This window comes from Peromyscus californicus, unplaced genomic scaffold (assembly GCF_007827085.1).
Source record: "Peromyscus californicus insignis strain IS unplaced genomic scaffold, ASM782708v3 Scaffold_2__1_contigs__length_46816999, whole genome shotgun sequence".
In the NCBI taxonomy this organism is placed as follows: Eukaryota; Metazoa; Chordata; class Mammalia; order Rodentia; family Cricetidae; genus Peromyscus; species Peromyscus californicus.
This window is the reverse complement of record NW_026294540.1, coordinates 4,046,272-4,073,335: the sequence shown is the minus strand read 5'-3', so window position 1 is coordinate 4,073,335 and position 27,064 is coordinate 4,046,272. Positions and strand designations below refer to the sequence as shown.

At 52.1% G+C, this 27,064-nt stretch overlaps 1 protein-coding gene across 3 annotated transcripts in view; it reads left to right on the top strand.

The window, feature by feature from the left end:
• The first annotated feature begins 215 nt into the window (after positions 1-215).
• Positions 216-27,064, top strand: part of Ssh1 (slingshot protein phosphatase 1) — a 56,578-nt gene continuing 29,729 nt past the window's right edge. The window contains exons 1-3 of one of the 3 annotated variants that reach the window (XM_052755057.1): positions 216-332; positions 4,877-4,917; positions 25,394-25,497. In XM_052755057.1, the coding sequence (XP_052611017.1) occupies positions 264-332; positions 4,877-4,917; positions 25,394-25,497 (214 nt within the window). In that variant the 5' untranslated portion in view covers positions 216-263. Of the gene's footprint in view, positions 333-4,876; positions 4,918-21,234; positions 21,522-21,589; positions 22,351-25,393; positions 25,498-27,064 lie in introns of those variants that run through there. The other 2 variants (XM_052755056.1, XM_052755058.1) reach the window with 2 other exon arrangements.

The window sequence follows — 27,064 nt, the reverse complement described above, 5'->3', positions numbered from 1 at the left end:
CCCACGCGGGATGGACTGCAGCAAGCCACCGCGGGGGCGCGCGCGCGCGGGTGGATGGACGTGACCGCGCGGCGGGGCCCGCCCCAGGCCGGCCACCGGCGCATGCGCGTCACTGCCTGCGCGCTGCGGGCCCGGCGGACGCGGGGGCGGGGGCGGACGCGGGAGGGAGGGAGGAGGGAGGAGGGAGGAGGGAGGGAGGAGGGGCGGGCCCGGCGCGGCTGCCCGGCCGGCTGCTGGAGGCCCCGGGCCGGGCCCGCGCCGCGATGGCCCTGGTGACCCTGCAGCGCTCTCCCACGCCCAGCGCCGCGTCGTCCTCCGCCAGCAACAGCGAGGTGAGCCGGGCCGCGCCCTCCCGCAAGGTGTGAAGCGGAGGCGCGTCCGCCCTTGGGGGTGCGGGCGTCCCCGCGTCCCGGGGACTGAGCATGCGCGGGGGTCGGGGTCGCGGGGAGATGCTGCTGCCAGCGCGCCGGGCACCGGGAAAGGCTCTGGGTTCGCTGGGGGCCTGGGCTCGTGCTGCTGAGAGTCGGGGTAGATGGGCTCCGGCGCGCCCCCGGGTCCCCAGGGCGGCCTGCCCTGGGCTGCGCTCCCCCGGCCCGTCTCAACCCCCTCCTCCTCCCCTGATGAGCCAAAGGCCTGCGAGTAAATGCCTGACGCCCCAGCCTGCTGCAGGGGACGCCTCGCTGTGCCTGGACCAGCCCCTGCAGGCCCAGGAAGTTGCCAGCTGGAATCTGGGCCCTGTCCCCCGGGTTGTGTCTGTCCCTGCCTGAGACTCTGGCTCAACACCCCTGGGTCCCCGTGTGGTTGGCGTTTGGGTCTCCGTCTAGCCGGGACTGGCAGGCACGTTGGCTGGGTGGCTGTGAGTTTCAGCCTCCAGGGTCCCTTCTGTCTGAGGCTCTTTCATGAGTTTTATCTCCAGGCAGAAGGTTCTGGTTGCCTCTTTTTTTTTTCTTCTTCTTCGCACACAATCAGGCAGGGCAACTGAGAAGTTAGATTGTAGTAGAAACTCTCTTCCCACACAGCTCGGTTCTCCCACATCAGTTTACAAAGTACTTTTTATCCTCTTTATCTCATGTTCTTCCGACAAAACTACAGCGGCTTAGGGAAGAGTGTGGCTTCAGGGGAGGGACTGTACCGGCCTTTGCAGCCTGGATTTCTCTGTCTGCCTCCCTCCCTCCCTCCCTCCTTCTGTCCCACCGCGTAGCCCTGGTTGGCCTGGCACTGTGTGGACAAAGCTGGACTCAAACGTGGGATTGGCCGCCTGCCGCTGCCGCCCAGGTGCGGTATTTCAGAAGGGCCCACCGCACCTGGCTTTCAGCCTGGATTTCTGACCAACTTCCATATTGTGTTTGGTGATTTAACACCTGATCACTTCCTGTTCCTGCCTTAGGCACAGTTTTAGGTTTTCAATCTTTTTTTTTTTTTTTTCAGTTGAGATGTAACTCACAGCCTGTGAATTTACCTTTGGGAAGTATGTAGTTCAGTTTTAGTAGATCACCCCTAAGTCCAGAAGCTTTTCAGCACCCCACCCTCCTGAGTCCCCACCAGCAGAGGTCTTTGCCCCACCCCCACTCCAGGCGGCCCTTCACCTACTTTCTCTACATTTGCCCATTCTGTGCATTTCATATAACCAGAAACATACAGTATTGCCTCTGCCTGGCTTCTCTCTCTTAGCACAATGGTTTCAGGGTTTATCACGTGTCAGTGTATCATTTTATGAGTGAATGATCCATTACATGAAGTTAAAAGTTTTTCAGGATATTCATTAGGACATTTTTATTATTTTATTATTTTTTAGTGCTTAGTTTTGAACCAGTGCTGTGTGTGTGTGTGTGTGTGTGTGTGTGTGTGTGTGTGTGTGTTTTCCAGCTCCTGTGTATTTTTTTCCAAAAAAATTATTTTAAAGCCAGGTGGTGGTGGCGCATGCCTTTAATCCCAGCACTCAGGAGGCAGAGGCAGGTGGATCTCTGTGAGTTCGAGACCAGCCTGGTCTACAGAGCGAGTTCCAGGACAGGCTCCAAAGCTACACAGAGAAACCCTGTCTCGGAAAAAAAAAAATTGTGTATGTGTCAGTGTCTGTGTCTGGATTGATGGATGGATGGATGGATGGATGGATGGATGGATGGATGGATATGTGCATGTGAGTGTAGGTGCCCACAGAGATCTGAAGAGGACGTTGGGTCCTGTGGAGCTGGGGCACCGGGTTTGTGAGCTGCAGGATGTGGGTGCTGGCATCTGATTTTAGGTCCTCTGGAAGAGCAGCAAGTGCTTTTGACTGCTCAGCTGCCTGCAGCCCTGTCCCAGCTACATATTAAATTATTACATAAGACTTTTGTCTTGTTTTGTTTTCAAGACAGGGTTCCTCTGTGTGGCCCTGGCTGTCCTGGATCTCACTTTGTAGACCAGGTTGGCCTCGAACTCACAGACATCCTTCCTGTCTCTGCCCCCTGGGTGCTGGGATTAAAGGTGGGTGCCACCACCACCTGGCTATATAAGACAGCTTTTTAAAACCAAGTTTCAATGACCAGTTAACAGAATAAAACTCAGCCAAAGGGCTGGGAAATGGCGAATCCTGAAAGTGGGAGGAAGGGGCCAGGTGCCCAGACCCCACATATCCCAGGGATGTGAGAGGTGGAGACAGGAAATCCTCAGAACAAGCTACACCGCCAGACTAGTGGAATTAAGATTGGGTTCAGCGAGGAGACCCTGACTCAACCTGGAAGACAGTATCATAGTTTCCAGCATCCACACGTATACATGTACACACACACACACACACACACACACACACACACGCGCGCACACACACACACGTACACACGCCTCTCACACAGGGACACAAAAAGCACAAACGGAAACCCTAAAATTCCAGACACCTTTTCTCTAACTTTAGTACGTCAACGGCATTTGTCTGCAGTGGTAGAACAGGCCGGGATGCTCCTGGGATGGCGAGGCTGCCTCCCAGATATGCTGAGGCCCGGAGCAAGGCCGAGAGGAGCTAGCAGGTGCACCTTGAGTTGGGAGACCCGGGTCCAGATGGGCAGTGCCTCTGGCCCGCCCTTCCTCCACTTGGCTTCCTGTCTCCGAGTCAGCTCATCTGAGAGGCCTGGATTACTTCTTAAGGAGGATGGTCTTCGCTGCCTCTTCTCCTCCGGCATTCCTGGCCTTACATCACCTTTCGATGGAAAAACCTCAGAGGGTGACTGAGAAAGAAATGGCTGGGGCGCCTGTTACACGCCCCCTCCCCCCTCCCCCCATCACCACCACCACCACCACGTATCAAAACGCCACTTCTCTTATGAGTCAGGGACACAGTCGTTTCCTGACACAGCAAGGCTAGCCTCGAAGCCTGGGAACCCAAGAGAAATCACAGCCCTTGGCCCTACAGCAATCCTGTCCTCTAAATTTGTGTCCCGTCTGCACCCCCACCCCACCCCACCCCTCCCCACCCCACCCCTCCCGCCTTTCTTTCCTTCTGGATCTTTAATCATCTCATGCTTCTTGTTTCTCTGTTCACCTTATCTGAACTCCCCTGTGAGAACAGGGGAGCCGAGAAGAAGATACAGCAGCTTTCCCGGGAGCGTATAGTAACATTGTTTTTGACAAATGTACATAGTCTCTCTTTTTTTTTTTTCTCCTAGGCACAGGCAGGTCTCCAGACACTTTGGGCTGGGCCAGGGTTTCTCAGCCTCGATGCTGGCACCAACACTCGTGGCCAGAGCCTTCTCGTTCAGCAGGATCCCATGTTCCACCCACTAGATGCCAGTAGCATCTTCCAGAAATGCCCCAGTGGCCCTTGGTTGAACAAATGCTGACATGTTGATCGCAGCTAGCTTGCTTGCTTCCCTCTGGCCCTGTGGTGTGTGGAGCCTTCGCTGGTTCCTTCTCCCTTACAGCCCCAGAGCAAATGTGGTCCATTCTCAGTGTGCGTATCGTAAAGTCGTACACGGAGTCTTCATACAGGGAGGATGCCAGGGCTGTAGGGTGTGCTCATTCTTGGTTGAAGTTGCCTCCTCTTGCTGTATGACCCTTGCTGCCTGTTACCCTTCCTACCTTAACTCTACACCCGTTCCCTGTTGCCCTTGACCGCTGGCTGGATTGACTCCAGTCTGGTGTCAGTCTTGGCCATCACACAGGTCCCCGTTCTCTTCCATTCAGTGGGTACTTAAAAAACACACCAAGTCCCCCTGGGGCAGCCTTGTGTTTTCTTCTCATTTTATGTTTCCTCTCAAAAAGAAAAAAAACAAATAGTGATGGGGTTAACATGTATACATTTAGAATTCAGTGCCTGACTACCTTCTATGGGATGGCTTTTTTTTTTGGAAGGGCCTGCTTGCTAGGTTGTCTGAGCTGCTCTCTCCTAAATTCCCAGCTCCAGCAGTCCCCCTGCCGCAGCCTGTTTCATAGCTGGGATGACAGGTGTGTGGCCCCTGCTTTGGAATGGATTTTTTTAAGATGGACTAACTAGCGCCTGGCTTGACAGAGAAATAGATTTCCTTACAACATCACCCCGTCTCCCTTAAAAGCTAAACCAACGGAAGGCTCAGAGCCAGCTCAGAGCCAGCGAGGCCAGAGCAGAGGACTGAAGGAATGTGTTGGGGAACTCTGCCTCCTAGGGGCTCAGCTCCCAGGCAGCTCTTGATAGACTGACGGGAATTGGGGGTAAACATTTGGGAACCTGAAAACATGTGGCGGGAATGACTCAGAGGAACAGCACATCAGGTTGGCAAGCAGAGGGCGGGGGTGTGTCTGTCGCACACGCCAGCCTCCTTCCTGGATGCCTTTATCTTTTCCCGGCACCCGGGGAGCCCGCTGTCAGGGCCGATGATAGCAGAGTCGTCGGCGTCGGTGGGGTTACATTCTCTTTCTCTCTCTGCAGTTGGAGGCTGGCAGCGATGAAGAGCGGAAGTTGAACCTCAGGTGAGTCCACTTGTGTGTGTTCTTAGGTCTCACAAGCAGGTAAGGAGCAGTGTTTCTGTGCTTGGAAAGCCTGGTGTTGACCTGTGGGAAAGCGCCTTCGTGGAAGCTGGGAAAGGTGCTGTGCGTTTGTTATCTCACCCCTTGGGAGGGACGTGGATCGCTTGAGTTCGAGGCCAGCCAAGGCTACCTGGTGAGCTACGGCTGTATAGGTTACTGGTTGTAGTGCACACCTGTAATTCCAGCAGTTGATAAGGGCAGGTGGTTTGCAGGGTTTAAGGCCAGCTTGGGCTGCATAGTGAGAACTTGCCAACATATATATATATATGTATTATATATATATATATAATACATATATATATATATAATACATATATATATAAAATACACACACACACACACACACACACACACACACACACACACACACACACACACACATATATATATATTGAGTTGGATGTGGTGGAATCCACCTGTAATCTCACCGAGACAGGACTGGGAGTTGGAAACCAGCTTGGACTACATAGTAAGACCCCTGTCTTTATAAACATAAAAAGATGGAGGTGTGGCTCGGTGGTCTGCTTTAACTCTTGCAGAATAGACATATGTCTAGTCTGTCTCTGGACTCCATGCGTTTGAGTGAAGGGAAGGAAGTCTTCGTATTGTTTGTGAAGATGATGTGTGGGGACGCCTGTCCTGCAGAAAACAAAGTGGTCGCTGTAGCAGGTGCCAGATCCTTGTCGCTCACGTTAGGCTGGGAGAAGGACAAACTGCCTCTCCCGCCCTTGGTGTCGAGCAGCTTGTGGCCCAGGGTAAGGTTCCAGGGCTGGAACTCCTGGGGGCAGTAATGGGCTGCCTTTTGCTCCATGGCGTCTGTGCGTAGGAGGAGGGCCTGTGGAATCTGGATGTTGGGTGCAGGCCCGGAACTGGGAGGAGAACTTGATGAGGGGAGTGGGGCCCCCAGAGCCTCTGCAGCTTCCTGTGCCTTCCTCCTGCAACCCTTCCCTAGGGTCAGAATTCCTTCTACCCTCCACCCATCCCTTCCTCTCTGGGCATTGGGCCAGAGAGAGCCTTGAGCTTGTTTTGTCTTTAATTGCCCTTAATTAGCAGAATGCACCGTGCTGGAAGATGTCGGTAGCCAGAGAACTTAGAGCCGTGATAAGAAACTGTGTCTGTGGTCTTTGTGTCTTGCTAATGAAAGGGAAAGCTGCTTGGTTTGGAGCTGGGGGGCTGACACAGGATGAGGGTTGGTGTCTATATTCCAGGTGATGAATCCGAACCTTAAGTCTTGATACTCTGCAAAGTGAAGCATCTGTGGCATGGCGGGGCAAGCCTGTCCCCCCAGCTCTCTCTAGAGGCTGAGGCGAGAAGATCTCTGGGGCCTGCAGAGTTCAAGGGCAGCCAGGGTTACATCCCAAGACCCTGCTGAAACACCAAGTCACACATGCCGGCATTCATGCATGCACGCGCACGCACACATGCGTGCACTCCACAGGCAGGCACTCGAGGCCAGTACCTCCAGGCTGATAGCCCAGGGGCCCTCTGCCTGTCCAGATGAGTCAGTTCCTTTGGACCCACAGATGAGGGAACTGACTGAAGGCAGTTCCAGAACCAGAACCCAGAACTCCCCTCGACTTCATGGCTCCTGGGATGTCGGATCCAACCAGGCGGAGCTGGACCCTTCTCCCAACACAGGATCCCAAAGCCATCGGGGCCACAGGGAGAGAACGCCCTAACTGGAGTGGGATGCCAGGTTCCCGTGTGGGGGAGGGGTTGCTGGCTGGCTTCTGTTTGTGCTACCAGCCTTCCTTTTAGTCTTCTTGACTCACCTTGATGGTTTACGCCCCCTTTTCAGGCGGAGGACGGCAGCCTGCTTTCTAACAAGGAAGTTCTGTGTCTCGGTCTGACCTTTGACACTGCTCATTTGCATGTCCGCTCTCCTCTCTCCAGTCTCCTAGAAAAACAAAACAAACGTGGACTGGTGGACCCGCCCGCCAGGTGGTTTTGTTTGAGGCGGAAGAGCGAGGGAGAGATTTTGCTTTGGATTGGTCCAGAATGGTAAACAGCCGTTATTCAGTTTCTGAGGTAGAAGGAAAGCCGGGGAAGCCTGCGGGGGTGGGGTGGGAATGCTCCCTTCGTTCTTTGCTCTCTGGGGGTTACACTTGGACCTCTGTCGCCTTGGGTTCTGCATACTGGTGTCAGCAGCTGTGGCTGGCAGGTTTCAGTGTTACATTGTTGCTGGCATGTGCTTAGGCCTAAGGTTTAGCCAGCGTGCACAGAATTTTTTATTTGTTTAACTGTCATTGATTTCCTAGGCGATATAGTATGTGACGGTTTACCCCATTTACATTTTACTACAGATTACCACAGAGTGTGCACACCTGCACGTTTGTTTCTGTGGGAGTGACACCTCCCCTTATCCCTATAGATACGGGGGGGGGGGGGGACACACAGTTGTGATGGTGTGCTTTTCAGGGTCATGGAAGAGATTAGATTGGCTCATCTCTTTGCAGCACGTTGGTGAATCCCATTCAGTCTTCTGGGTCCCCCTGCCTCCTTCTTCCTATGTCTCTTGAGTAGTGCCATCAGCTAGTCCTGCCGTTGGACCTGTCCCAGGACCACCTGTCAGTGCACCCCGGTGAATCCCCCCCATGGTCCTTCCTGCTTCTCTCTCCCAGTCCCCCACATCACCGTGTTCTGCCTTTCCTTCCCTCGTCCTGCCCACATACCGGTTTTTTTTTTTTTTTTTTGATCCGATAGGACAGTTCCTGCTCCCTGACCTGGTTCCCTAAGCCATGTCATTTTCAGTAGGCTCCGTTCCTCACTGCCTGCTGAAACGTGTTCTTGTCTCACGTGGGACTGTTCCGGTACCAAAGAGAGCAGGTGGCCCTCCTCTTGTCTCTCTGTGATGGAGGCTGGTCTCGGCCCCGTGTGCTGCAGCTCTGTGTGTTTTTTTTTTTTTTTTTTTTTTTTGGTTTTTCGAGACAGGGTTTCTCTGTGTAGCTTTGCGCCTTTCCTGGAACTCACTTGGTAGCCCAGGCTGGCCTCGAACTCACAGAGATCCGCCTGGCTCTGCCTCCCAAGTGCTGGGATTAAAGGCGTGCGCCACCACCGCCCGGCTCTGTGTGGTTTTTATCAGGCTGTCAGGGCACTTATTACTGATCTGACCGAGTTCTCTTCCCACACACGGCGTTTACATAGTTGTAGGGGATGAAGATCGGACTTTGTAGTTAATTATAGACAAGAGAGGTATGAGTGGGCTGTGGGTGATGAGCATATGGGGCCCTGAGTCGGGTAAGTCCGTGTGTGGATCCCGGCCCCGCCACTGTACCAAGCTCTTTATCCTGAGAGGTCTCTGTGGGGCTTACCTGCGGACTGGAATGTAGCATGAATTTTAGAGAGTCTTATTAATAAAATCAAACCTGAGCCAGGTATTGGTTTGAACACTGGAAGATCAGAGAGACAGAATAAGCCACAGCTACCTCACTGGCCAACTTCTCAGCTGGTCTTGTTTCCTCAGACTGGAAGCCTGTGAGTCCTCATCCAGAATGAATCTCAGCTGAACTGTGTTGCTCCAAAGCCTGAAAGCTTAACCAGCCAAATGCTTCTAGTTTCTGGTCCTCACGCCTTATGTATCTTTCCTTTCTGCCATCACTCCCTGGGATTAAAGGCGTGTGTCACCATGCCTGGCTGTTTCCAGTGTAGCCTTGAACTCACAGAGATCCAGATGGATTTCTGCCTCTGGAATGCTAGGATTAAAGGTGTGTGTGCCACCATTTTCTTGCCTCTATATCTAGTGGCTGTTCTGTTCTCTGACCCCAGATAAGTTTATTAGGATGCACAATATTTTGGGGAACACAATACCACCACACTGGAAAATAGCCTTCTGGTTAGTAGCCTGTGGAAAGTTCCTCGTGTGGGACCAGATGAGTGTTGGTTGGTTATGTGTGACCTCAGTGTCTTTCTCGGGTGTGGCTGCCATGAAGGGCTGCTGGCACAGGAGAATGAGTGGGCCTGTATGTATGTGTCCCAGCCTCAGAAGGTCACCAAGGGTGGCCTGGCTAGGAGCAGCCAGCAGCCCACACCTGGCTACATTTCTGTGAGATGCTGGGGCACCAGGGGTCTAACTCTGAAGACATTTGGAAAGTGACCAGGCATCGAGATGAAGGAGATGGATGCCAAATGGTGCCCGCCACCCTCCAGCCCCATAGTGACCCCCTGGCCTTCTGTATATGTACCTGGCTGCTGGCCTCTTCTGGAAGCAGTGTGATTAAGACCATGGGTGTCGCCAGGCGGTGGTGGCACACTCCTTTAATCCCAGCACTGAGGAGGTAGAGCTGGCAGATCTCTGTGAGTTCGAGGCCAGCCTGGTCTACAGAGCGAGATCCAGGACAGGCACCAAGACTACACAGAGAAACCCTGTCTCGGAAAAACAAAACAAAACAAAGACCATGGGTGTCGGCGAGCATGTGGCCCTCCAGCAGTGTCTCCTGGATCCCTCGCCATCCTGGGAGCCCCTCAGGCTGGCATGAGGCCCAGTAGTTGTGTGCCAAGTGGGGCACTGGGGAGAAGACACGGCTGTGTCACCCCCAGAGTGTGGATCAGAAGTGGGGGGCTCGTCTTTGTTCTTGTGTGTCTGAGTCTGGGCCACAAACCCGTTCATTTTCTTTTGTTCGAGCACCTGCCCCCTGGATGTCCGGGTCAAGGCAGCAAGCTTGGCCTTCTGGGTTCCTTTTGGTTTTGGAGGTAAGCCATGAACTCTCTTACCTCTCTCTGCCCTTCCTCCTGTGGTCTTGACTTGGGGTTCCCTAGGGGATTCCACTCTTCGGAGCCGCTGGGAGTGTGGCTGCCCTCTGTCCCTGCCCTACAGCGTCCAGCTGGGCTAGCCTGTCCTGCTCGGCAGACCATTTTGCCACTTGCCCTTTGGAAACGCTGCTCTTGGCCTGCCCACGCTTGGGTGTCCCCCTGCTTTGCTCGAGGGTTTATTTCAGAGGGTTTTCGAGCCTCTGTTGACACTCGGCCAGGAGGAGCCCTCTGAGGTGTGGACACCCACTTGGTGCTTCATGAGGGAGATGTTGTGGGCAGGAGTATAGGTCAGTGTTATCAGTCACCTGCAACTGAGTAACAGGTTGCTAGAAACTTAACGGCTGAAGCCATCCATATACCTTTGTGGCTCAGTGGTAGCAGTTTGTGGCTGTGTGAGAAATCAGCCCTGCCCAGCGGGGTCGGAGATACTTGAAGGACTCTTGTGACTGGCTCTAGCCTTGGTGCCTGGTGTGCCCTGGGTGGCCTGTGGAGTCCCATAGGTCAGACTTGCTGTCTTATGGACTGTGATCTTGAACTACCCAGGGGACAACAGAGTCTTTTGACATTTCCCTCTGCACTTTGGTGACAGACACCTGTTGGTCAATCTCTGTATACCTGTGTCCCAGTCTCTGTATGGTTGTGTTCCAGTCTGCACCCGTGACTCAGTCTCTGTACACCTGTGTCCCAGTCTATACCCATGACTCAGTCTCTGTACACCTGTGTCCCAGTCTGCACCTGTGACTCAGTCTCTGTACACCTGTGTTCCAGTCTGCACCTGTGACTCAGTCTCTGTACACCTGTCCGTCACTGTACACCTGTGTCCCAGTCTCTGTACACCTGTGTTCCAGTCTGCACCTGTGATTCAGTCTCTGTACACCTGTGTCCCAGTCTGCACCTGTGACTCAGTCTCTGTACACCTGTGTCCCAGTCTATACCCATGGCTCAGTCTCTGTACACCTGTGTCCCAGTCTGCACCTGTGTCCCAGTCTCTGTACACCTGTGTCCCAGTCTCTGTACACCTGTGCCCCAGTTTGCACCTGTGTCCCAGTCTCTGTACACCTGTGTTCCAGTCTGCACCTGTGACTCAGTCTCTGTACACCTGTGTCCCAGTCTGCACCTGTGACTCAGTCTCTGTACACCTGTGTCCCAGTCTGCATTCATGGCTCAGTCTTTGTGCACCTGTGACTCAGTCTCTGTACACCTGTGTCCCAGTCTGCACCTGTGACTCAGTCTCTGTACACCTGTGTCCCAGTCGGCTTAGGATCCTCTTGCTAACAAACACCTCCTGAGCACCTGCTTTGGAGACAAGACGAGGAGGAAGATGAACAGGTCCAGTAATGGTGTGTCACACTCACGGAGGAGAATGGTACAGCGGGATGGAGAGGCTTAGGCCACACTCCGTCCTGCTGTTCGCCCTGCATCCAATATCTCATCCCATTTACACAGAAGTCTTGTAAGGAGAGCACCGTTCTGAGTTCCGCCTAAAGCAGGCATTTGTCATGTAGCCCTCTGCTCGTGGGGTAGCCAGGGCAAACCATGCAGAAATAACAACCCTCTGTTTACTGGGAGCCTGTGTGTGGGCCGTGGGCTTGAAGCGGCATCTGTTCTCATGGTGTTCTGATAGCACGCGGATCGGTTACTTTCCTTACCGATGAGACAAAATACTTGATGGAGCAACACATGGGGGAGGGTTGATTTTACCTCAGTCTGGAGGCGTACAGTCCCGCCATGGTGGAGAAGGCACAGCTGTGGCCAGCTGTGTGGCGGTAGGAGCGTGGGGCCGCCTGCTCACGTTCCAGTAGATGAGGAACATTGAACCAGAATTGCCGCCTGTCTGTAGCCCTGAAGCCCCGCCTCTGGGCCCAAGGGCCTCTTGTCCAAAAGCCTTCCATTCCAGAACAGTGCTATGAGCCCGAGGGGTCAAACGTGTGAGCCCGTGAGGCATTTCACATTCAAACCTCGGCAGCACACGGGGCCATTTCTTACCTTGGGAAACCGCTCTAGGGAAGCTGTGCAGAGGTCGGAGCCAGGTTCTGAAGGTGACGCCACACCCGGAGGCCTGCGTGGTGCCCTCACTGCAGATGTACCTGTTTGTGTTCAGCCTGCGTCTTCTGCACCCCGACACGGTGTACTTGGGGAGGTCAGAGGGAAACTTTTGGGTGTCTTCTCAGATCGCTGGGGATCTGACTTGGGTCATCATGCTTGACAGCAAGTGCCTTTACCCATTGAGCTTTCTTGACAGACCAGAAGATTTTTTTTTTTTTTTTTTTTTTTTGGTTTTTTCAAGACAGGGTTTCTCTGTGTAGCTTTGCGCCTTTTCCTGGAACTCACTTGGTAGCCCAGGCTGGCCTCGAACTCACAGAGATCCGCCTGCCTCTGCCCCCTGAGTGCTGGGATTAAAGGCGTGCGCCACCACTGCCCGGCTCCAGAAGATTTTATTTTAAACTCAGAATATATGTATAAAACATTTAAATTTAGAGCGCCATCATATAGTGGGGACAAAGGAGGACAGAGGTGAAGAGTTAAATTGATTCTGCCAGAGTTTAATTAAATTCATTGTTGCAGTTAAAGTGAATTACACTTCAGTGGGTTTCATTAAACTTGTGAAATGCCAACCCTTAGACTTTAAGAGCACGCCGGGGGGGCCGTTCTTATTCCCGTCCACTCCACTCGAGCGGTGCCTGTACAGATGCCTGTGTTCACGTGTGACCGTCTCGGTTTTCATGCTCCCGTGAGGCTGTGAAGCCAGACGTGGCGGCCCATCACCTTTGGTCTGGGTGCTTGGGTTGTGGAGGCAGGAAGATCCAAAGTTCCGGGTCAGTGTGGGCTGCACAGATGTTGTCTCACAAACTAGAGAAATGGGGAAAGACACTGAGAGTTTCAGCCCTGGAACCCACGTGGTGGACGGAGAGAACCAACTGCCCAGCTCGTCACAGGTTGTCCTCTGAGCTCTGCACACGTGCCTTGACATTCATTCACACATGGACAACACACACATCACACACACACACACACACATCACACACACACACACACACATCACACATACACACACATCACACACACACATCACACACACACACACACACACACACACACACACACACACACACACACACACACACACTAAACAGAATTAAATACTCAAAAAGAGAGAGAGTCGTGAGAAAGTACCAGAAGACCGAGGTTCTTGTGAAGGAGATGTCTGCCATGCCACCTGAGGCCGGTCACGTCACCTCAAGGACAAGATTAGGTTCTAAAGTCACCGGTCACCAGTCTCATTCTGTGAGGTGACCACGATAACTGCTTCATGGGGGAGCTTCGTGCCAGCCTCTGTGTGTCTGTGTTGAGCTTCTAATCATCCTCTAGACTTGTAACACGTTCAGGAGTTCGAGACCCACCGTGAACGAGGTCAGACATTTTCAGTGTGTGGCTGGGTCAGGGTCCTGGTCCAATCTGGAAGGACCTGGTTTGACCACTGAGGATTTGGACTGTGTGTTCCCACCAGGAACCCTTGGCTGCCCCTCAGCTGGGCGCAGAGCCACCAGCATTAGGAAGGACTCGAATCTTAGCGCTCATCTGTGGTGTATATGGTCCTGTGGGCAGCCCTGGGTGCCGGCAGCTCTGTGATGGCGGGGTGGTCCAGTCAGCACCCCAAGTTTGAGGAAGGAAGCAGCCAGGAGTAATGAAGGAGCCATTCCTCAGGTGAGGGGGGGGGGCGGGCAGTGAGCCAGCCACAGGCTCCCATTCCCGGAGTGGTCAGTGTGAGATGCTTCCCACGGGGGCGGATGCAGCGACCGCTCTGGCTGTCCTGGTTCATCGTTTAAATGGACTGCCCTAGAAGCACGGTTGGCAGCAGATAGGCTCCGTGTGGGCACAGCAGGGTCTCATAGTTGGGGTGTGCCACATCCCTTTAACCTAACCTGTGCGGCTGTGACCTTGGGCCAGCCACCTGCTAGCACCTCACTGAGAAAAAGCCCTTATTCCCAACCTTGGTGAGGTTTAGAGAGGGTCTTGTCCTGGTGTGGTGTTGCCCTGCCCTGGTGCGAAAGAGAGATTATTATTGTCATCCACGGTGTCGTCAAGAGCCACTCACTCCTGCTACGCTGCAGCTGAAGTCCAGGTGATTTCCCCCGGGAAGAACCCGGACAACCAGGTGGAGCCTGTGCGGGGAACCCCAGTGCTTGGACGGTTCCTCCCAGGTTCTGCTGACTCATGCACCGTTCCGCCCAGGTTCTGCTGACTCATGCACGGTTCCTACCAGGTTCTGCTGACTCACACACTCTTATCTTTCTGAGCTTGGAAATAGCATTCTCATGCACCTTTGTTTTTACAGATTTACTTCCCTTTCTTTTCTGGATTAGTTATTTAAATTTCTTTCTTTTTTTTAATCTGTTGTTACAGTATTTATTTATTTATTGCCTGTATGTGTGTGTGAGCAGTTGTGAGCCCATGGCACAACTTACAGGAAGCAGTCAGAGGACAGTTTGAAGGAGTTCTTATCGTCTACCATGTGGGGTCCCAGGGATTGAACTTGGGTCGCTGGGCTTGGCAGCGGGCACCTTTACCCCTTAAACCATCTTTCTGGCCCTTAAATGGCTACTTTTGGAGGTATTTTTTAAAAGACTTAAGAGGTCCATTAGATGTGAATTGACTCTGGCTGTCTCTGCTGAGGATGCCCTATGACTGCAGAGTTCACTCCCAGGCATGGGCTGACCATGAGTTCTCTGGGCAAGTTTCCCAAAACCTGGACCTGATACGAATGTCTGCAGAGCTCCCATGGGCATGGGCTGTGGTGAGCAGAGCTGGTAGCCACCGTGTGTTGGTCTGCTGCAGGTACACGCCTGGAGTTGAGGCCACTGACTGTGTAGCAACACCGTGTAGCTCAGTGGTGGAGCACTTGTCTAATATACACAAGGCCTGAGGTTCAATTCTCAGTACCTCCCCAAGGAGCCCACTTCCAGGAATTCCTGATCAGCCGTCCTATGTGTATGGGACAGTGTCCCATGCAGAATAGCAACGAGTGAAGCTACCTGGTGATGGGGTGTGTTTTGTTGGGTATTTGCTTGGTTATCAGTGAGTGTGTGTTCAGTATTTGTGGGTTCTGCATTGAGTGCTGGGGATACTGTGTTGAGTAAAAAACGGTCGTTCCCCCCCCCCCGCCCCCCCCCCCCCCCCCCCCCCCCCCCCCCCCCCCCCCCCCCCCCGGGATAGCTGAGGCCATGTCAACCACAACTCCTTCCAAAAAGAGTTTTGAAACATCTTACCAATCAGTTCATAGAGCACAACAGAGCTTAACATTAGTGAAGGGCCAGTGAGATGTCTTGCTGTCAAATCTGATATCTAGAGTATGTATGCACTCATGTGAGCATGCTTGTGCATGCGTGCATGCGTTGTTGGTTATTTTTTCTACTCTTTTACTGTTTGGTCTTTGGTTTTTTGGGGGACCTGCCACCCAGCTCCCAAATAAATCACAGAGGCTTATTCTTACTTATAAATGCCCGGCCTTAGCTTGGCTTGTTTCTAACCAGCTTTCCTTAACTTTAAATTACCCCGTCTACCTTTTGCCTCTGGACTTTTTCTTTTTTTTACTTCTGTAAATCTTACTCTTACTCCATGGCTTGCTGGGTGGCCGGGTGGCCGTGTGGCTGGCCCCTAGCATCCTCCTCTTGTTCTCTTGCTCCTTCTCTTTCTTCTTTTAACTCCTCCCAGATTTCTCCTCTGTTTATTTTCTCTGCCTGCCAGCCCCGCCTATCCTTTCTCCTGCCTTGCTATTGGCCGTTCAGCCCTTTTTTAGACCACCAGGTGTTTTAGACAGGCACAATAACACAGCTTCACAGAGTTAAACAAATGCAGCAAAAGAATGTAACACATCTTTGCATCATTAAATGTTCCACAGCATAAACAAACACATCTTAAAATAATATTCTACAATGTGTGTGTGTGTGTGTGTGAGCGTGCCTGCATGTGTGCCCGCATGTGCACCTGCATGTGTGTAAGAAGGAGGAAATAAAGTGGGGAACCTTACGGGAGGAACTTGGGACACACTGATAGTTACCAGAGGAGTTTGGCTGCATGTCTGACTTCGAGTTTTCTGGTCATCAGAGTCGAAGGAAAACATTTGTTGCCTGACTAGTGGTACCCTTAGACACCAGCAAGTCAGACCACCAGGTGTGATGATGTATAGCTGTAGCCCCAGCTACCTAGGAGGCTAGAACAGGAGCATCACTTGAGCTCACTGGTTCAAGACCCACCCTGTGTGAAAACCAAAGCTCAAGCCTGTCAGCTCCTCGGAAGGATGCTTCCTATCAGACACACCTGGAGATACCCAGAGGGAGACCCAGGAGGATGGCTATGCAGCAGGTTGCCTTAGGTGTGGCTCTGAGCACTGATCTTGCCCATCCTGCCAATTAACCAGGACAACTTTAGCCCTCAGAGGTGAGGACAGCAGCAGTAGTTAGTGCCAAAGCTGCAGCCACCCCAGACATCATGAGTGGGGTGCTGAGACGCTTCCTGACAGGTTCCAGTACTCTGCCCCTCATAATGGGAGGTTGCGAAGTTCAGACTCTCCCCCCCGCCCCCCACTGGTCCAAACCTGTGGTCTCAGAGCAGGAAAGTGGTGAAATTAGTTCTTACATAGACCAGGAGGAAGCTCTCGAAGTCTGGACTGTTAGATCAAGCAGAGAACTCCAGCTTATGTGCCAGGAAACATCAAGTAGAAAAAGGGGCCCAGGCAGGAGGCCACTAAGCCTGAAGGTAAATGACCTGAGTTGTGGAAAGGGAAGCTGTGATATATGCCAGTTAAAAAAATGACGATCTGCCAGGTGGTGGTGGTGCACAGCTTTAATCCCAGCACTCGAGAGGTAGAGGCAGGCGGATCTCTGAGTTCGAGGCCAGCCTGGTCTACAGAGTAAGTTCCAGGACAGCCAGGGCTACACAGAGAAATCCTGCCCTGAAAAACAAAAAGGACAATATGGTGGTACACACCTGTCATCCCAGCCCTCAGGAGGTAGAGGCAGGAGAATCAGGAGTTCAAGGCCAGCCTGTGCAGCATAGCGAGATGGTGTTTCAGAAAACAAGATGAAACAACCAAGAGATGATCTGGTAGTTGGACCCGAGTGTGGCTCAGCTGTAGAACTACCTTGCTTCCAACCTAGGGTTCAATACCCCTGCATGGGTGGGACGTGGGTTATAAAATTGTTTATTTTTTTTTAATTTTGAAATCATTTCACACTTACAGAAAAGTTATTTCAATGACTCCCTTTGTAGAAGAGAGTCCAGGTCAGGGTTTCTCACTGCATTTACCTGTCCTTTCCATCTGGAACATTCCATGGTCTTTGACTTTCATGACCTGGACTCTTTGTATCCAAGACCATCATTTTTTTTGTTGCTGTTGTTATTGTTACTTTGTTTTGTTTGTTTGAGACAGGGTCTCACTATGTAACCCTGGCTAGCCTGGGACTTCATATGTAAACCAGGCTGGCCTGGAACTTACAGACATCCTCCTGCCTCTGCATCCTGGATGCTGGGATTAATGGTGTTCCTTGCTGAGAGCATAATTTAGTAATAATGCCCTTTGAGTGACTGAGTTAGTAGTTCCTTCTGATTAGGTTTGTGTTGAGGGGGTGAAGGAGACCAAGCCTTGACCCGTGGGTTGCTGGACTGTAAAATCCCCTGCCCCACCCCGTGGTGTGAAGTCTTGGTGGCGGTATCCTTGGGAGGATACTTCCCAACTGTGTTAATATCCTGTCCTCCGGAGGTACTTTCCAATTTAGTGAATTAGTTTGTTTGGTTTGTTAATGATGATAGATGTTTTTCTTGAGTCAGGGTCTCATGTAGCCCAGGCTGGCTCAGACTTGCTGTGTAGCAGAGGGTGACCTTGAACTCTGATCATCTTGTTTCCCTCACCCAAGTGCTGGGGTTCCAGGTGGGGTGTGCAACCCGACACCTGGCCTGTGCAGTGCAGGGCTTTGTACCGACTGAGCTACATCCCCAGCCCTCTGGTGTATTTATTCAGTACAGTCTGGGCTTGTGTTTTTCTTGTTCATTCAGTGTTTTCAAATCTGTTAATGTTAGTGCCTGGGATAAGTGGGTGTGTCTTGGCCGCTGCATCCAATTATCAAGTTAAAAAATACTGGCAAGGCAGCAGTTCACAACCAGTGGGTCAGGGAACAGGATGTGGAAAACAAGGCTTGGACTTTGACCTTGCACCAAGGACTGGTACAGAGAAGAGCTGTGATTTTCTCTGTCAAGCACCCTGTGGGGAGGTGGGTGAGGAGTCTGTGCACAGAGCCCTGGAGTAGACAGGTTTCTGGGGACCACAGGAGAGGAACAGCAGAGTATGCACCGAGGGATGTGGGAGATCCTAAGTTAGAGCCTGACTCCAAAGTCAGATGCATGGATGGTACGTTACATGGAAAGGCCGATTGTGGCTGCTGTAGGTGGGTAGTTAGCTCACATTTAGTTCTAGATGGCAGCACGTGGTAGAAAGCTCTGGGGCTGAGGAAGAGTGTGGACATCAGTGCTTAGGAGCCGTGCAGCCCTGGCTTGCGGCCAGAGACAGGCAGAGTGCTCCCATTCCTTGTAGCAGCTAACCCCGTGTGGAGGGTGGGTGCTGAGGGCTGAGAGCTGAGGGCTGACCTCCGGGCTCAGGAGTACACAGCAGGCACCCTACCACTATCTCCTTTTCTTTTTTCTTTCTTTTTTTCTTTTGGAGACATTGTAGCCCTTGATGGCCTGGAATGTGTGTAGACCAGGCTGGCCTCAAACTCAAGAGACCCACCTGCCTCTGCCTCCCAAGTGCTTGGACTAAAGGTGTCACTACATACCATCTATTAATGAAACACCAATTCAGTTCTTTGGGCACACTGACCGGGTTTGAGTTGTGCAGTAGGTTCTTAGGCTAGCATGTTGTACTCACAGAAATGAAGAAGGCCAGAGCCAGGTGGTCCTGGAGCCTGAGGAAGGAAGGATTCTTGGAAAGCTTGTGCCTCACTGACTAATGAATGCCCTGTGGGGGGCCTCACACCACAGAAAGCCACGAGTACCTGCGACAGCTGAGATCATCCATTTTTGGAATTTTTGAGTTGTTTAAAAACTCCTGCCTTCACGTTCCTGTTGATTCTGGCTGGCTGGGTTGCTTCTGCTGCTGTGGAGTCCCTATACAGTGCAGCCTTTATACCTCAGCCTTTGGTAGAAGGCTTAGGGCCCGGCCTACCCAATGAGGGAAGAGGTCCAGGGGCAGGCTGTCCGCAGGCCTGAGGGCTCTTGAGGGTCACGGATGGACTATCTTAAGGTTTACAGAGCTGTGTCCAGACTCACTGGCCGTCTTACCTGAGCAGAGACAAAAGTCTTGCTCCTGTGAGCTTGCTGATAGTCCTAGCTGCCTGCTCCTGCCAGCAGGGTATGAAGGAGGGCTATGTGGCTGGCCCGGAGAATGTCTCCAACTGTCTGCAATGCCTCTGGACATTCCTTCTCTCTGAGGGAAGCCTACGCCTCCAGCCAAACAATACACGACTCAGCACCAAAGACATTAGCAATTGGCCCTGCCAGCATTTTTTCCTCCATAACCCCTTTCCAAAACACCATGCCCTACAGAGAACCCCAGTGTCCCCCCCCCCTCAGGGATCCATTTGGGGCATGGGTTGAAGATTTGTCCCCAGAGCTTGTTTTCTTACACTCTGAAGAAGGTATTTGGAACCAGACCCTGCCACGGGCGCGTGAAGGCAGAAAATAAAGATGTCTAGGACAGCCAGGGTTCTCTTTGACATTTAGACATCAGGAGGATGCCATGGAGAAACTGGAGAGAATTTTCCATCCCATTCGCAGCCTTTCCCTGATCTATCTCCAAATAGTCTCTCCATCCTTCTTTACATCCTGAACTTCACGTTGCCAGGACCAGGGCTGTGAATCCATCTAAATGTCCAGGTGTCCCTCAGCTGCGGGACAGACAGCCCTGCTGTCCTGGGGATGGGGCAGGTAGGGCGTGGAGCTGGGAGCGTCTCCAGCCCCTCCTGTTCCTGTTTGCTGCACAGTCCCAACAGTTGGTTCTACTCCCATTGTGGATCTTTTATCAGAAGAACGGCATTGTAAGAATTAGGTGTAGCGGTGGAAGGTGAACTCTCTAGATTGCAAAGCACCCTTCATGGTCACTCCCAGTGCCTGTAGGGACCGCGCACGCCGGTGCTGAGAACTTCTTGGGGCTGCACCACCAGCCAAGGGTTTGGCTCACAGCTTTTCACGTGTCACAGCTTGAGTTTATGCGTTTGCTCGGTGATCAGGGTCTAAGTAGCATGAGAAACTTGCCTTGAACACTGGATCAGCATATCCCCGCTGCTCCCACAGTGTCTCTCCATCCCTGCTCAGTGAAGAAGGACTGAATGATGTATCCTATCCCACAGCCGTGGTGGAGGTGGTGGTGGCGGCAGTGGGCAGATGATGTGACCGGTCCTCTGCCTTTTTGATTATCCCCTGGGCACACGGAGGCGTTCTGTAGCCAAATCTTCCTAGCCTGGAGTTGTTTCTCTGAGCTGTTCCTCGGCCCTTGCTCTGTGTTCTGCGTCTGGATGTTTGGAAGGGGGACCGGGGACACAGTCTCTGTCGCCTGTTCTTGCTGACACTGTGGTGGGCCACCAGGGCAGGTGTGTGCAGAGGCTGCAGCTGTGCCGTGGTGCAGGTTCTTATCTGGAGGAGCAGGAAAGCCACCCTCTCGTGGGGCACGTGGATGGGAGTCAGTGGCAGCGGTCAAGATGTGTGTGTGTTCCTGGATGAGCGATGCTTTACACACCAGCTGAACCAGAAGTGTGTGATTCACTTATTCCTCCAGCGAGGGCTAAATGATCGTTTGGAGCTGGGAGAGGCTTCCGGACAAGACCTTCCAGGGGCTCCTGCTCAGTGCTCCTTCCCCCAGGGACTGGTCCAGGTCCCCAGCTCTTCCTGTTTCACACCCTGCCAGGATCCTGTGCTTAACCTACGGTGGCGTCTCCAGCCCTTTGGGGTCAGAAACTTGCTTTAACTTCGGAGCGTGGCCTGCTGGGACACCTCACACCTCTTGAAGATCCTCACAGAAGCACATGGGATTCCCTCCTCCATCTGCGGTGTCCCAAGCTGAGGCCACCAGGAACTTTAAGTAGCTACAAATGTAGAAATGGGACTGAAGCTTTTTTTTTTTTTTTTTTAATAGGATGTAGAGCTGCTTTTGAAAATGCCTTGTTCACTGCCCGCGGCAGCCGCCCACGGCCCTGCCTGGTGGGATGGGTGGGTGGGGATTTGAAAGAAAGCGATGCCCTGCCACCTCCTCCTGTATGTGGTTTTGACCCAGGATGGGGTCCTCTCACTGGGGTTTGGTACTCGGTGGCCAGCTGTTTTCCCTCCTGGTTCCTAATGCACACCCATTGCTTGTTCCAACGCCCGCAGTAAAGCCCGTGGGAGCGCCCTGACTGTAGAGCCTTCAGCTGCTGTTTCCTCTGAATGGACCCTTTCATCAGGGAATGCTGGGACAAGGGCCTTTTTAAGCCAAAACATCAGAAAAAGACAAGGGCCACAAGAGCCTCTTGCTCTTTGGGTAGGACCTTCCTCTGAGGAGGGACTCCACTGTTGCTCTGGAAAGCCCCTCTGCCTCTGGCCGGGCTGGCCTGTGCCTTGTGGATGGCTGGGCCTCTTCAGGCACCGTCTTGTTTCAGCAGGATTACTACGGATGTGAACGCCGCGGCCATGGAACTCTTTTATCTTTCTGACTTCTGTGTCTTCCTTCGGCCAACCCAGTACCTCTGCCGTCCAGAGGTCTCCAGCCCACATTAGTACGTAAGCCATAAGCCGCCGCCGCGGCTGACTCCTGTTCTCCCTGGGAGCTGGTTCGGATGGCACTCTCTGTCTGTGTGAGAGCCGGGGCTTGGGGCCTGAGGGTCGTGTTTGTCTTCCCTACACGGTCTTCTCGAGGGTAGCAGGCAGTGTCTGAGAACGGACTTGTGCTGTGGAGATAAAAGCCTTGAACAGGGCTGTGGGGAGGGGTTGAGACTTCCTAGGGTAGTGGAGGAGGATGCTGCCTCTGTCTGGGTCAGACTTTCTGTAACTCTTAGGACTCTAACATCTCCTGTAAGAAGGAGGATTTTTTTTTTCTTCTTCTCACTGTCTGGGATGGATGGTTGGTAGATTGGCATGCATCCTTGCCCTGGGTACCCAGAGAAAGGTGTGCGCTGTGACTGATATGGATGTCTGAGAGGGTCATGGGGTCTTGAGCTTCTTGGCATCAGGAGCTCAGCATAGAAAACTGGGTGCCGACTTCAGCCACCTTTGGACACCAGAGGCCCCGTACCAGCCGTGGCCGTGACACATCCTAGGATCCAGGCCATGAAGTAGCTTCATCTTGTCTGCTGTCTCCCATCCTCCCCACAGCATCTCAGGTCTCAGCCTGAGGGTCATCTTGGCCTCTGGGTTCCGCTGTTTCCTGTGTATTTCCAGGACACAGGGGACCTTGCAGCCCTCAGAGCAGTGGGGCTCCCTGCAGCATTCCGGCTGGCTGTGGACAGTAACGGAGGTGGCTCCAGGGCCCTGATGAACCCCATGAGTGGAGGGGGAGGCCCCTTCTTATCAGCCAGAGGAACAGCTGACTTCAGAGCAGGTCACAGGGTGAGCGCAGCCTGCTCTTTATCATTGTTTCTTTTTTTCCAAAGGAAATACGAGGGAAACCAAGGGGAATTTTTGCTCTTGGTTTCCAAGGCAAAGGTCACTGTTAATGGCTGGCTGTTTCCAGCATGCTCTGGTTTCTGGTCAATCTGAGTTGGGTTTTTTTTTTGTTTTTTTGGTTTTTTTTTCCGTTTTTGTTTTTCAAATTAGTGAACAAAAGGAGTTGATGTTGCCTTGAAAATTAACTCGGCAGCTGCTTTGATCAAACGTTGGCTGTTTTAAGTTTCCTGGGCTCGGTGGCTCTTGGAGATTCGGATGGGTGTAGTGGAGCTCAGAATAGTTCTGAAAACTTAGTTGTAGAAATGAGCAGGAAAGGGTTGGGGATGGGATTCTGCAGCCCATAGAAGGAGACAGCGCGGCTCTCGCATACAGGGTGTTGACTGTGAGCGCCGCTTTGCCTGGGAGTGAGCCTGCACAGAGACTCCTGACTGTTTATAACCCTGGCTTCCTGGGTGCAGGTGTGTGACAGACAGCGTGGGTGGGACAGTGCAGCATGTATGCATATATCCTGAAGATGACCCTCCTGTGGGGGTCTGTGACGACACTGGGTGTCCCGGGGCTCGTTACCAGGTTGTCGGTGTTCACAGGTCGGTGCTTGAGAGGGTTCTTCAGAGTTGAACAGTCTCTTTTTACCATGTTTGTTTGTTTGTTTTCTTTCAACTTTTTTTTAGTGACTTTTTATTTTATGTGCATTGATATTTTGCCTGTATGTATGTCTGTGTGAGGGTGTCGGGTCCCCTGGAACTGGAGTTAACAGGAATTGTGAGCTGCCAGTTACAGGAAATTGTAGATGCCGAGAATTGAACCCGGGTCCTCTGGAAGCACAGCCAGTGCTCTTAACCGAAGAGTCATCTCTCCAGCCCCCTTACCATGAGAACTTAATGAGGAGAAGTTCAGGTTTTAATGAATCCACTGTCACAGAAGCCAGGTTATCTCAGAAGCCGGTGGCCTGCATGCAAGCCCAAATGGTGTTTTCTTAGCACTTAGAATGACATGCTAGATTTAGCTTGCTTTGAGGTAGGGTCTTGGTAGCCAGACTGGCTTCAATTCACAGTCCCACCTTTTTTAAAAAAATAATAATTTATTTAACTTTTTTTTTATGTGCATTGGTATAATGATGTCAGATTCTCTGGAACTGGAGTTACAGGCATTGTGAGCTGCTATGTGGGTGCTGGGAATTGAACCTGGTCCTCTGGAAGAACAGCCAGTGCTCTTAACTGCTGAGCTGTCTCTCCAGCCCCCAGTCTTGCCTTTTAAGTGTTGAGATGTGGGTATGTGTAGCCACTCCCAGCTTCCTTCGAAGGAGCCTTTAACTGTAGATCATAATGTTTAGCCAGTAACACTGGGTATCAAAGATGAGCTTGCCTTTTCGTATTGTAGATAGTATCTTCCATTTCTACAGGAATTTTTTTTTTTTTTCCAGAGCTGAGGACTGAACCCAGGGCCTTGTGCTTGCTAGGCAAGTGCTCTACCACTGAGCTAAATCCCCAACCCCCCAGGAATTCTTAAATTTAAGGTTTTTTTGTTTGTGTTTTGTTTTCCAAGACAGGCTCTCTCTGTGTAGCCTAGGCTGTCCTGGAGCTCATTTTGTAGACTCACAGAGATCCGCCTGCCTCTCTGCTTCTGCTGGGATTAAAGGTATGCACCACCACCACCCACCCACCTGAAGACTTTTTTTTTTTTTTTAAGATTTTTTTTGAATTTTATTTTTTGTGTGTGGTCTTTCGTGTGCACTAATGATTGCATACCACACATATACGGTGTCCTCAGAGGCCAGAAAAGGGGGTGGGATCCTCTGGAAGTGGAGTTACAGGTGCTTGATAACCTCCACATGGGTGCTGGACACTGATCCTGAGTCCTCTGGAAGAGCAGCCAGGGCTCCTAACCACTGAGCTATCTCTCCAGCTCCTGAAAGCAGAAAATTGTTAACCAAATTATAAGTGGAAAACTGCAAAAATGTGTTTTGTTGTTGTTTGGTTTTGTGGTTTGTTGTTATTTTGTTCCTTCTCTGCCTTTTGTACATCCTAGCCTTATTACAGGGCGCGTGTGTGTGTGTGTGTGCGCGCGCGCGCGCGCGCATGTGTGTGCACGCACACGTGTGTGTGTGTGTGTGTGTGTGTGACAAAGAGACAGAAAGTTGTGTGTGTGTGCGTGCGCGTGTGTGCGTGCGTGCATGTGCGTGTGTGTGACAAAGAGACAGAAAGTTATGCGTGTGTGCGTGTGTGTACGCGTGTGTGTCAGAGAGACAGAAAGGTGTGTGTGTGTGTGTGTGTGTGACAGAGACAGGTGTGTGTGTGAGAGAGACAGAGAGGTGTGTGTGTGTATGTGTGTGTATGAGAGACAGATAGAGGTGTGTGTGTGTGTGTGTGTGTGATAGAGACAGAGAGAGACAGAGACATGTGTGAGTGACAGAGACAGAGAGGTGTGTGTGTATGAGAGACAGAGATAGAGGTGTGTGTGTGTGTGTGAGAGAGAGAGACAGACAGACAGAGACAGGGGTGCGTGCATGTGTGTCACTAGGGATTAATCGTGGGTCTTTTGTATGTTAGACAAATGCTCTACCCCTGAGCTCTCTGTCCCCAGCTCTTTTTTTTTTTTACTCTCTATTTGCCCAGGCTGGTTGTATAAGCATCAGGAATCATAGGCCTGCCCCTCATTCTGACTTCTTTTGTTGTTGTTTTGTTTGTTCGTTTGTTTTCGAGACAGGGTTTCTCTGTGTAGCCCTGGCTGTCCTGGAACTCACTCTGTAGACCAGGCTGGCCTCGAACTCACAGAGATCCTCCTGGCTCTGCCTCCCGAGTGCTGGGATTAGAGGCGTGCGCCACCAAAGCCTCACTTGCCCCTGAGAACTGCGGCAGCAACCCTTGCGTTCCATCCCATTGAGTGTCATGTGCCATTTGTCTGTCCTGTGTTCCGTCTGCAGCATGTCTTGCCTGTATTTCTCGAAAAAATCACTCTAACCGGGCTCTGGTTTTGTTCTTCCCAGCTTGAGCGAGAGCTTTTTCATGGTGAAAGGAGCGGCCCTCTTCCTACAGCAGGGAAGCAGCCCTCAGGGCCAGCGGAGTCTTCAGCACCCTCACAAGCATGCAGGTGACGGAAACGCTTTAAGTTGGGACCCTTTCTGTGCCACAGGAGAACCTTCCACAGTTGGAGGGAAGTCTCACGGCCGGGGAAGCCGTGCATCGTGGGTTTGTAAGGACCAGCACAGTTGTGGACATGCAAAGATTCCCTGTGTGTTCTCTATCTGTTAACTGAACATCTCAGCTTATACAGTGAGACTTGAACAAATGGACCAGCATGCATCACAGCTGTAAATGGTCCTTTTGAGGCTCTTTGTATCTCACCTGAACATCTGAAAACCCCTCGATGGGGCGATGTAAGAGCCTTTGGCGCACTCCTGAGCAGTCATATGACAGGATGTCTTTATCCTATAATGGCTACCTTTTGGAAAGGACAGAAGTGATAGAGTTGGGGTCAAATTGGATAATAATGTAGGTCCAAAAACAGACTGGTGGACATGCCTGTCAAGTACCGAGGCTGGATTTCTTAGGCTGCTTGACTCTAGAAATGAAGCCAGATTGAAGGTGAAACGCAAGAGGCACCTGTACACAAGGGGACCTTTGTCCCAGGCCATGGCCCTGGGGTCCTTCTGAGGGAGGCTGCTGGAGTCTGAATGTCCACACGGTAGGGAGGCTCCTTGTCAGAAGAGCCGATTTAAGACCAAGGGAGCACCTAACCCCTGTGATCACTTGGTGTGCCTGGCCTCTCCTCACCCAGCTCCATCTCAGGTCTAAGTGCCGAGGTAGAGTTTTCCACGCTGGAGTTTATGTCAGATGCCGGAGCTCAGCCTGTGTTTTCACATCCTAATCCTGTCAACCGAAAGTTAGGTCTGTTGTCATCTGAGAAAATCATTGCCGCATACAAGGAGACAGTGTGGTGTGTGGAAACGATGTCAGCCCAACACTCGGGGGTGGAGTGGAAGCAGGAGGATCATGGGTTCAAGGCCAGCCTAGGCTACATAGTGTAGTCAGGACACCTCAGTCACTTAGTGCAACCATTCTGTTAAACACAGACAGACAGGGGCAGGAGAGATGGTTTATCTGTTAAGAGCACTGACTGTCAGAGGACCCGGGTTCAGTTACCAGCACCCACATGGCAGCTCACAGCTGTCTGAAACTCCAGTTCCAGGGGATCTGATACCTTCATGCACATAAAATAAAGTTAAATAAATTAAAACAAAAACCAGACAAACAGGCCTTTAGTGCCAGCACTCGGGAGGCAGAACACAGATGTTGTGCACAGTCGTGCACCAACTTTTCCAGTGGGTGGCGTTGTGAGCTGCTGTGAGTGTCACCACAGTGGCTTACAGTGTGATTAAACCAGCCATCCCTTCCGAGTCTGCTGCTGTCTGTGTCGTATACGGCGATTCGAAGCTCAGGCTTTGTTTCAAGTGTGAAATGTGTCCCTGCCTTGAGTGGGCTTGGGCCGCACGTACGAAGCCGCTTTGTGTCAGACCCTGGGAAAGCTCGCCTGTGTGTCCCTTGAATGCACGCAGGCGGGAAGGCAGTCGCTGGCTGAGCGGGTCTTCTGTCCTTGAAGCCCAGGACCAGTGGTGAGCTTAGGAAGGCAGAGAACCACTGGCTGGCCTGGGATGGCC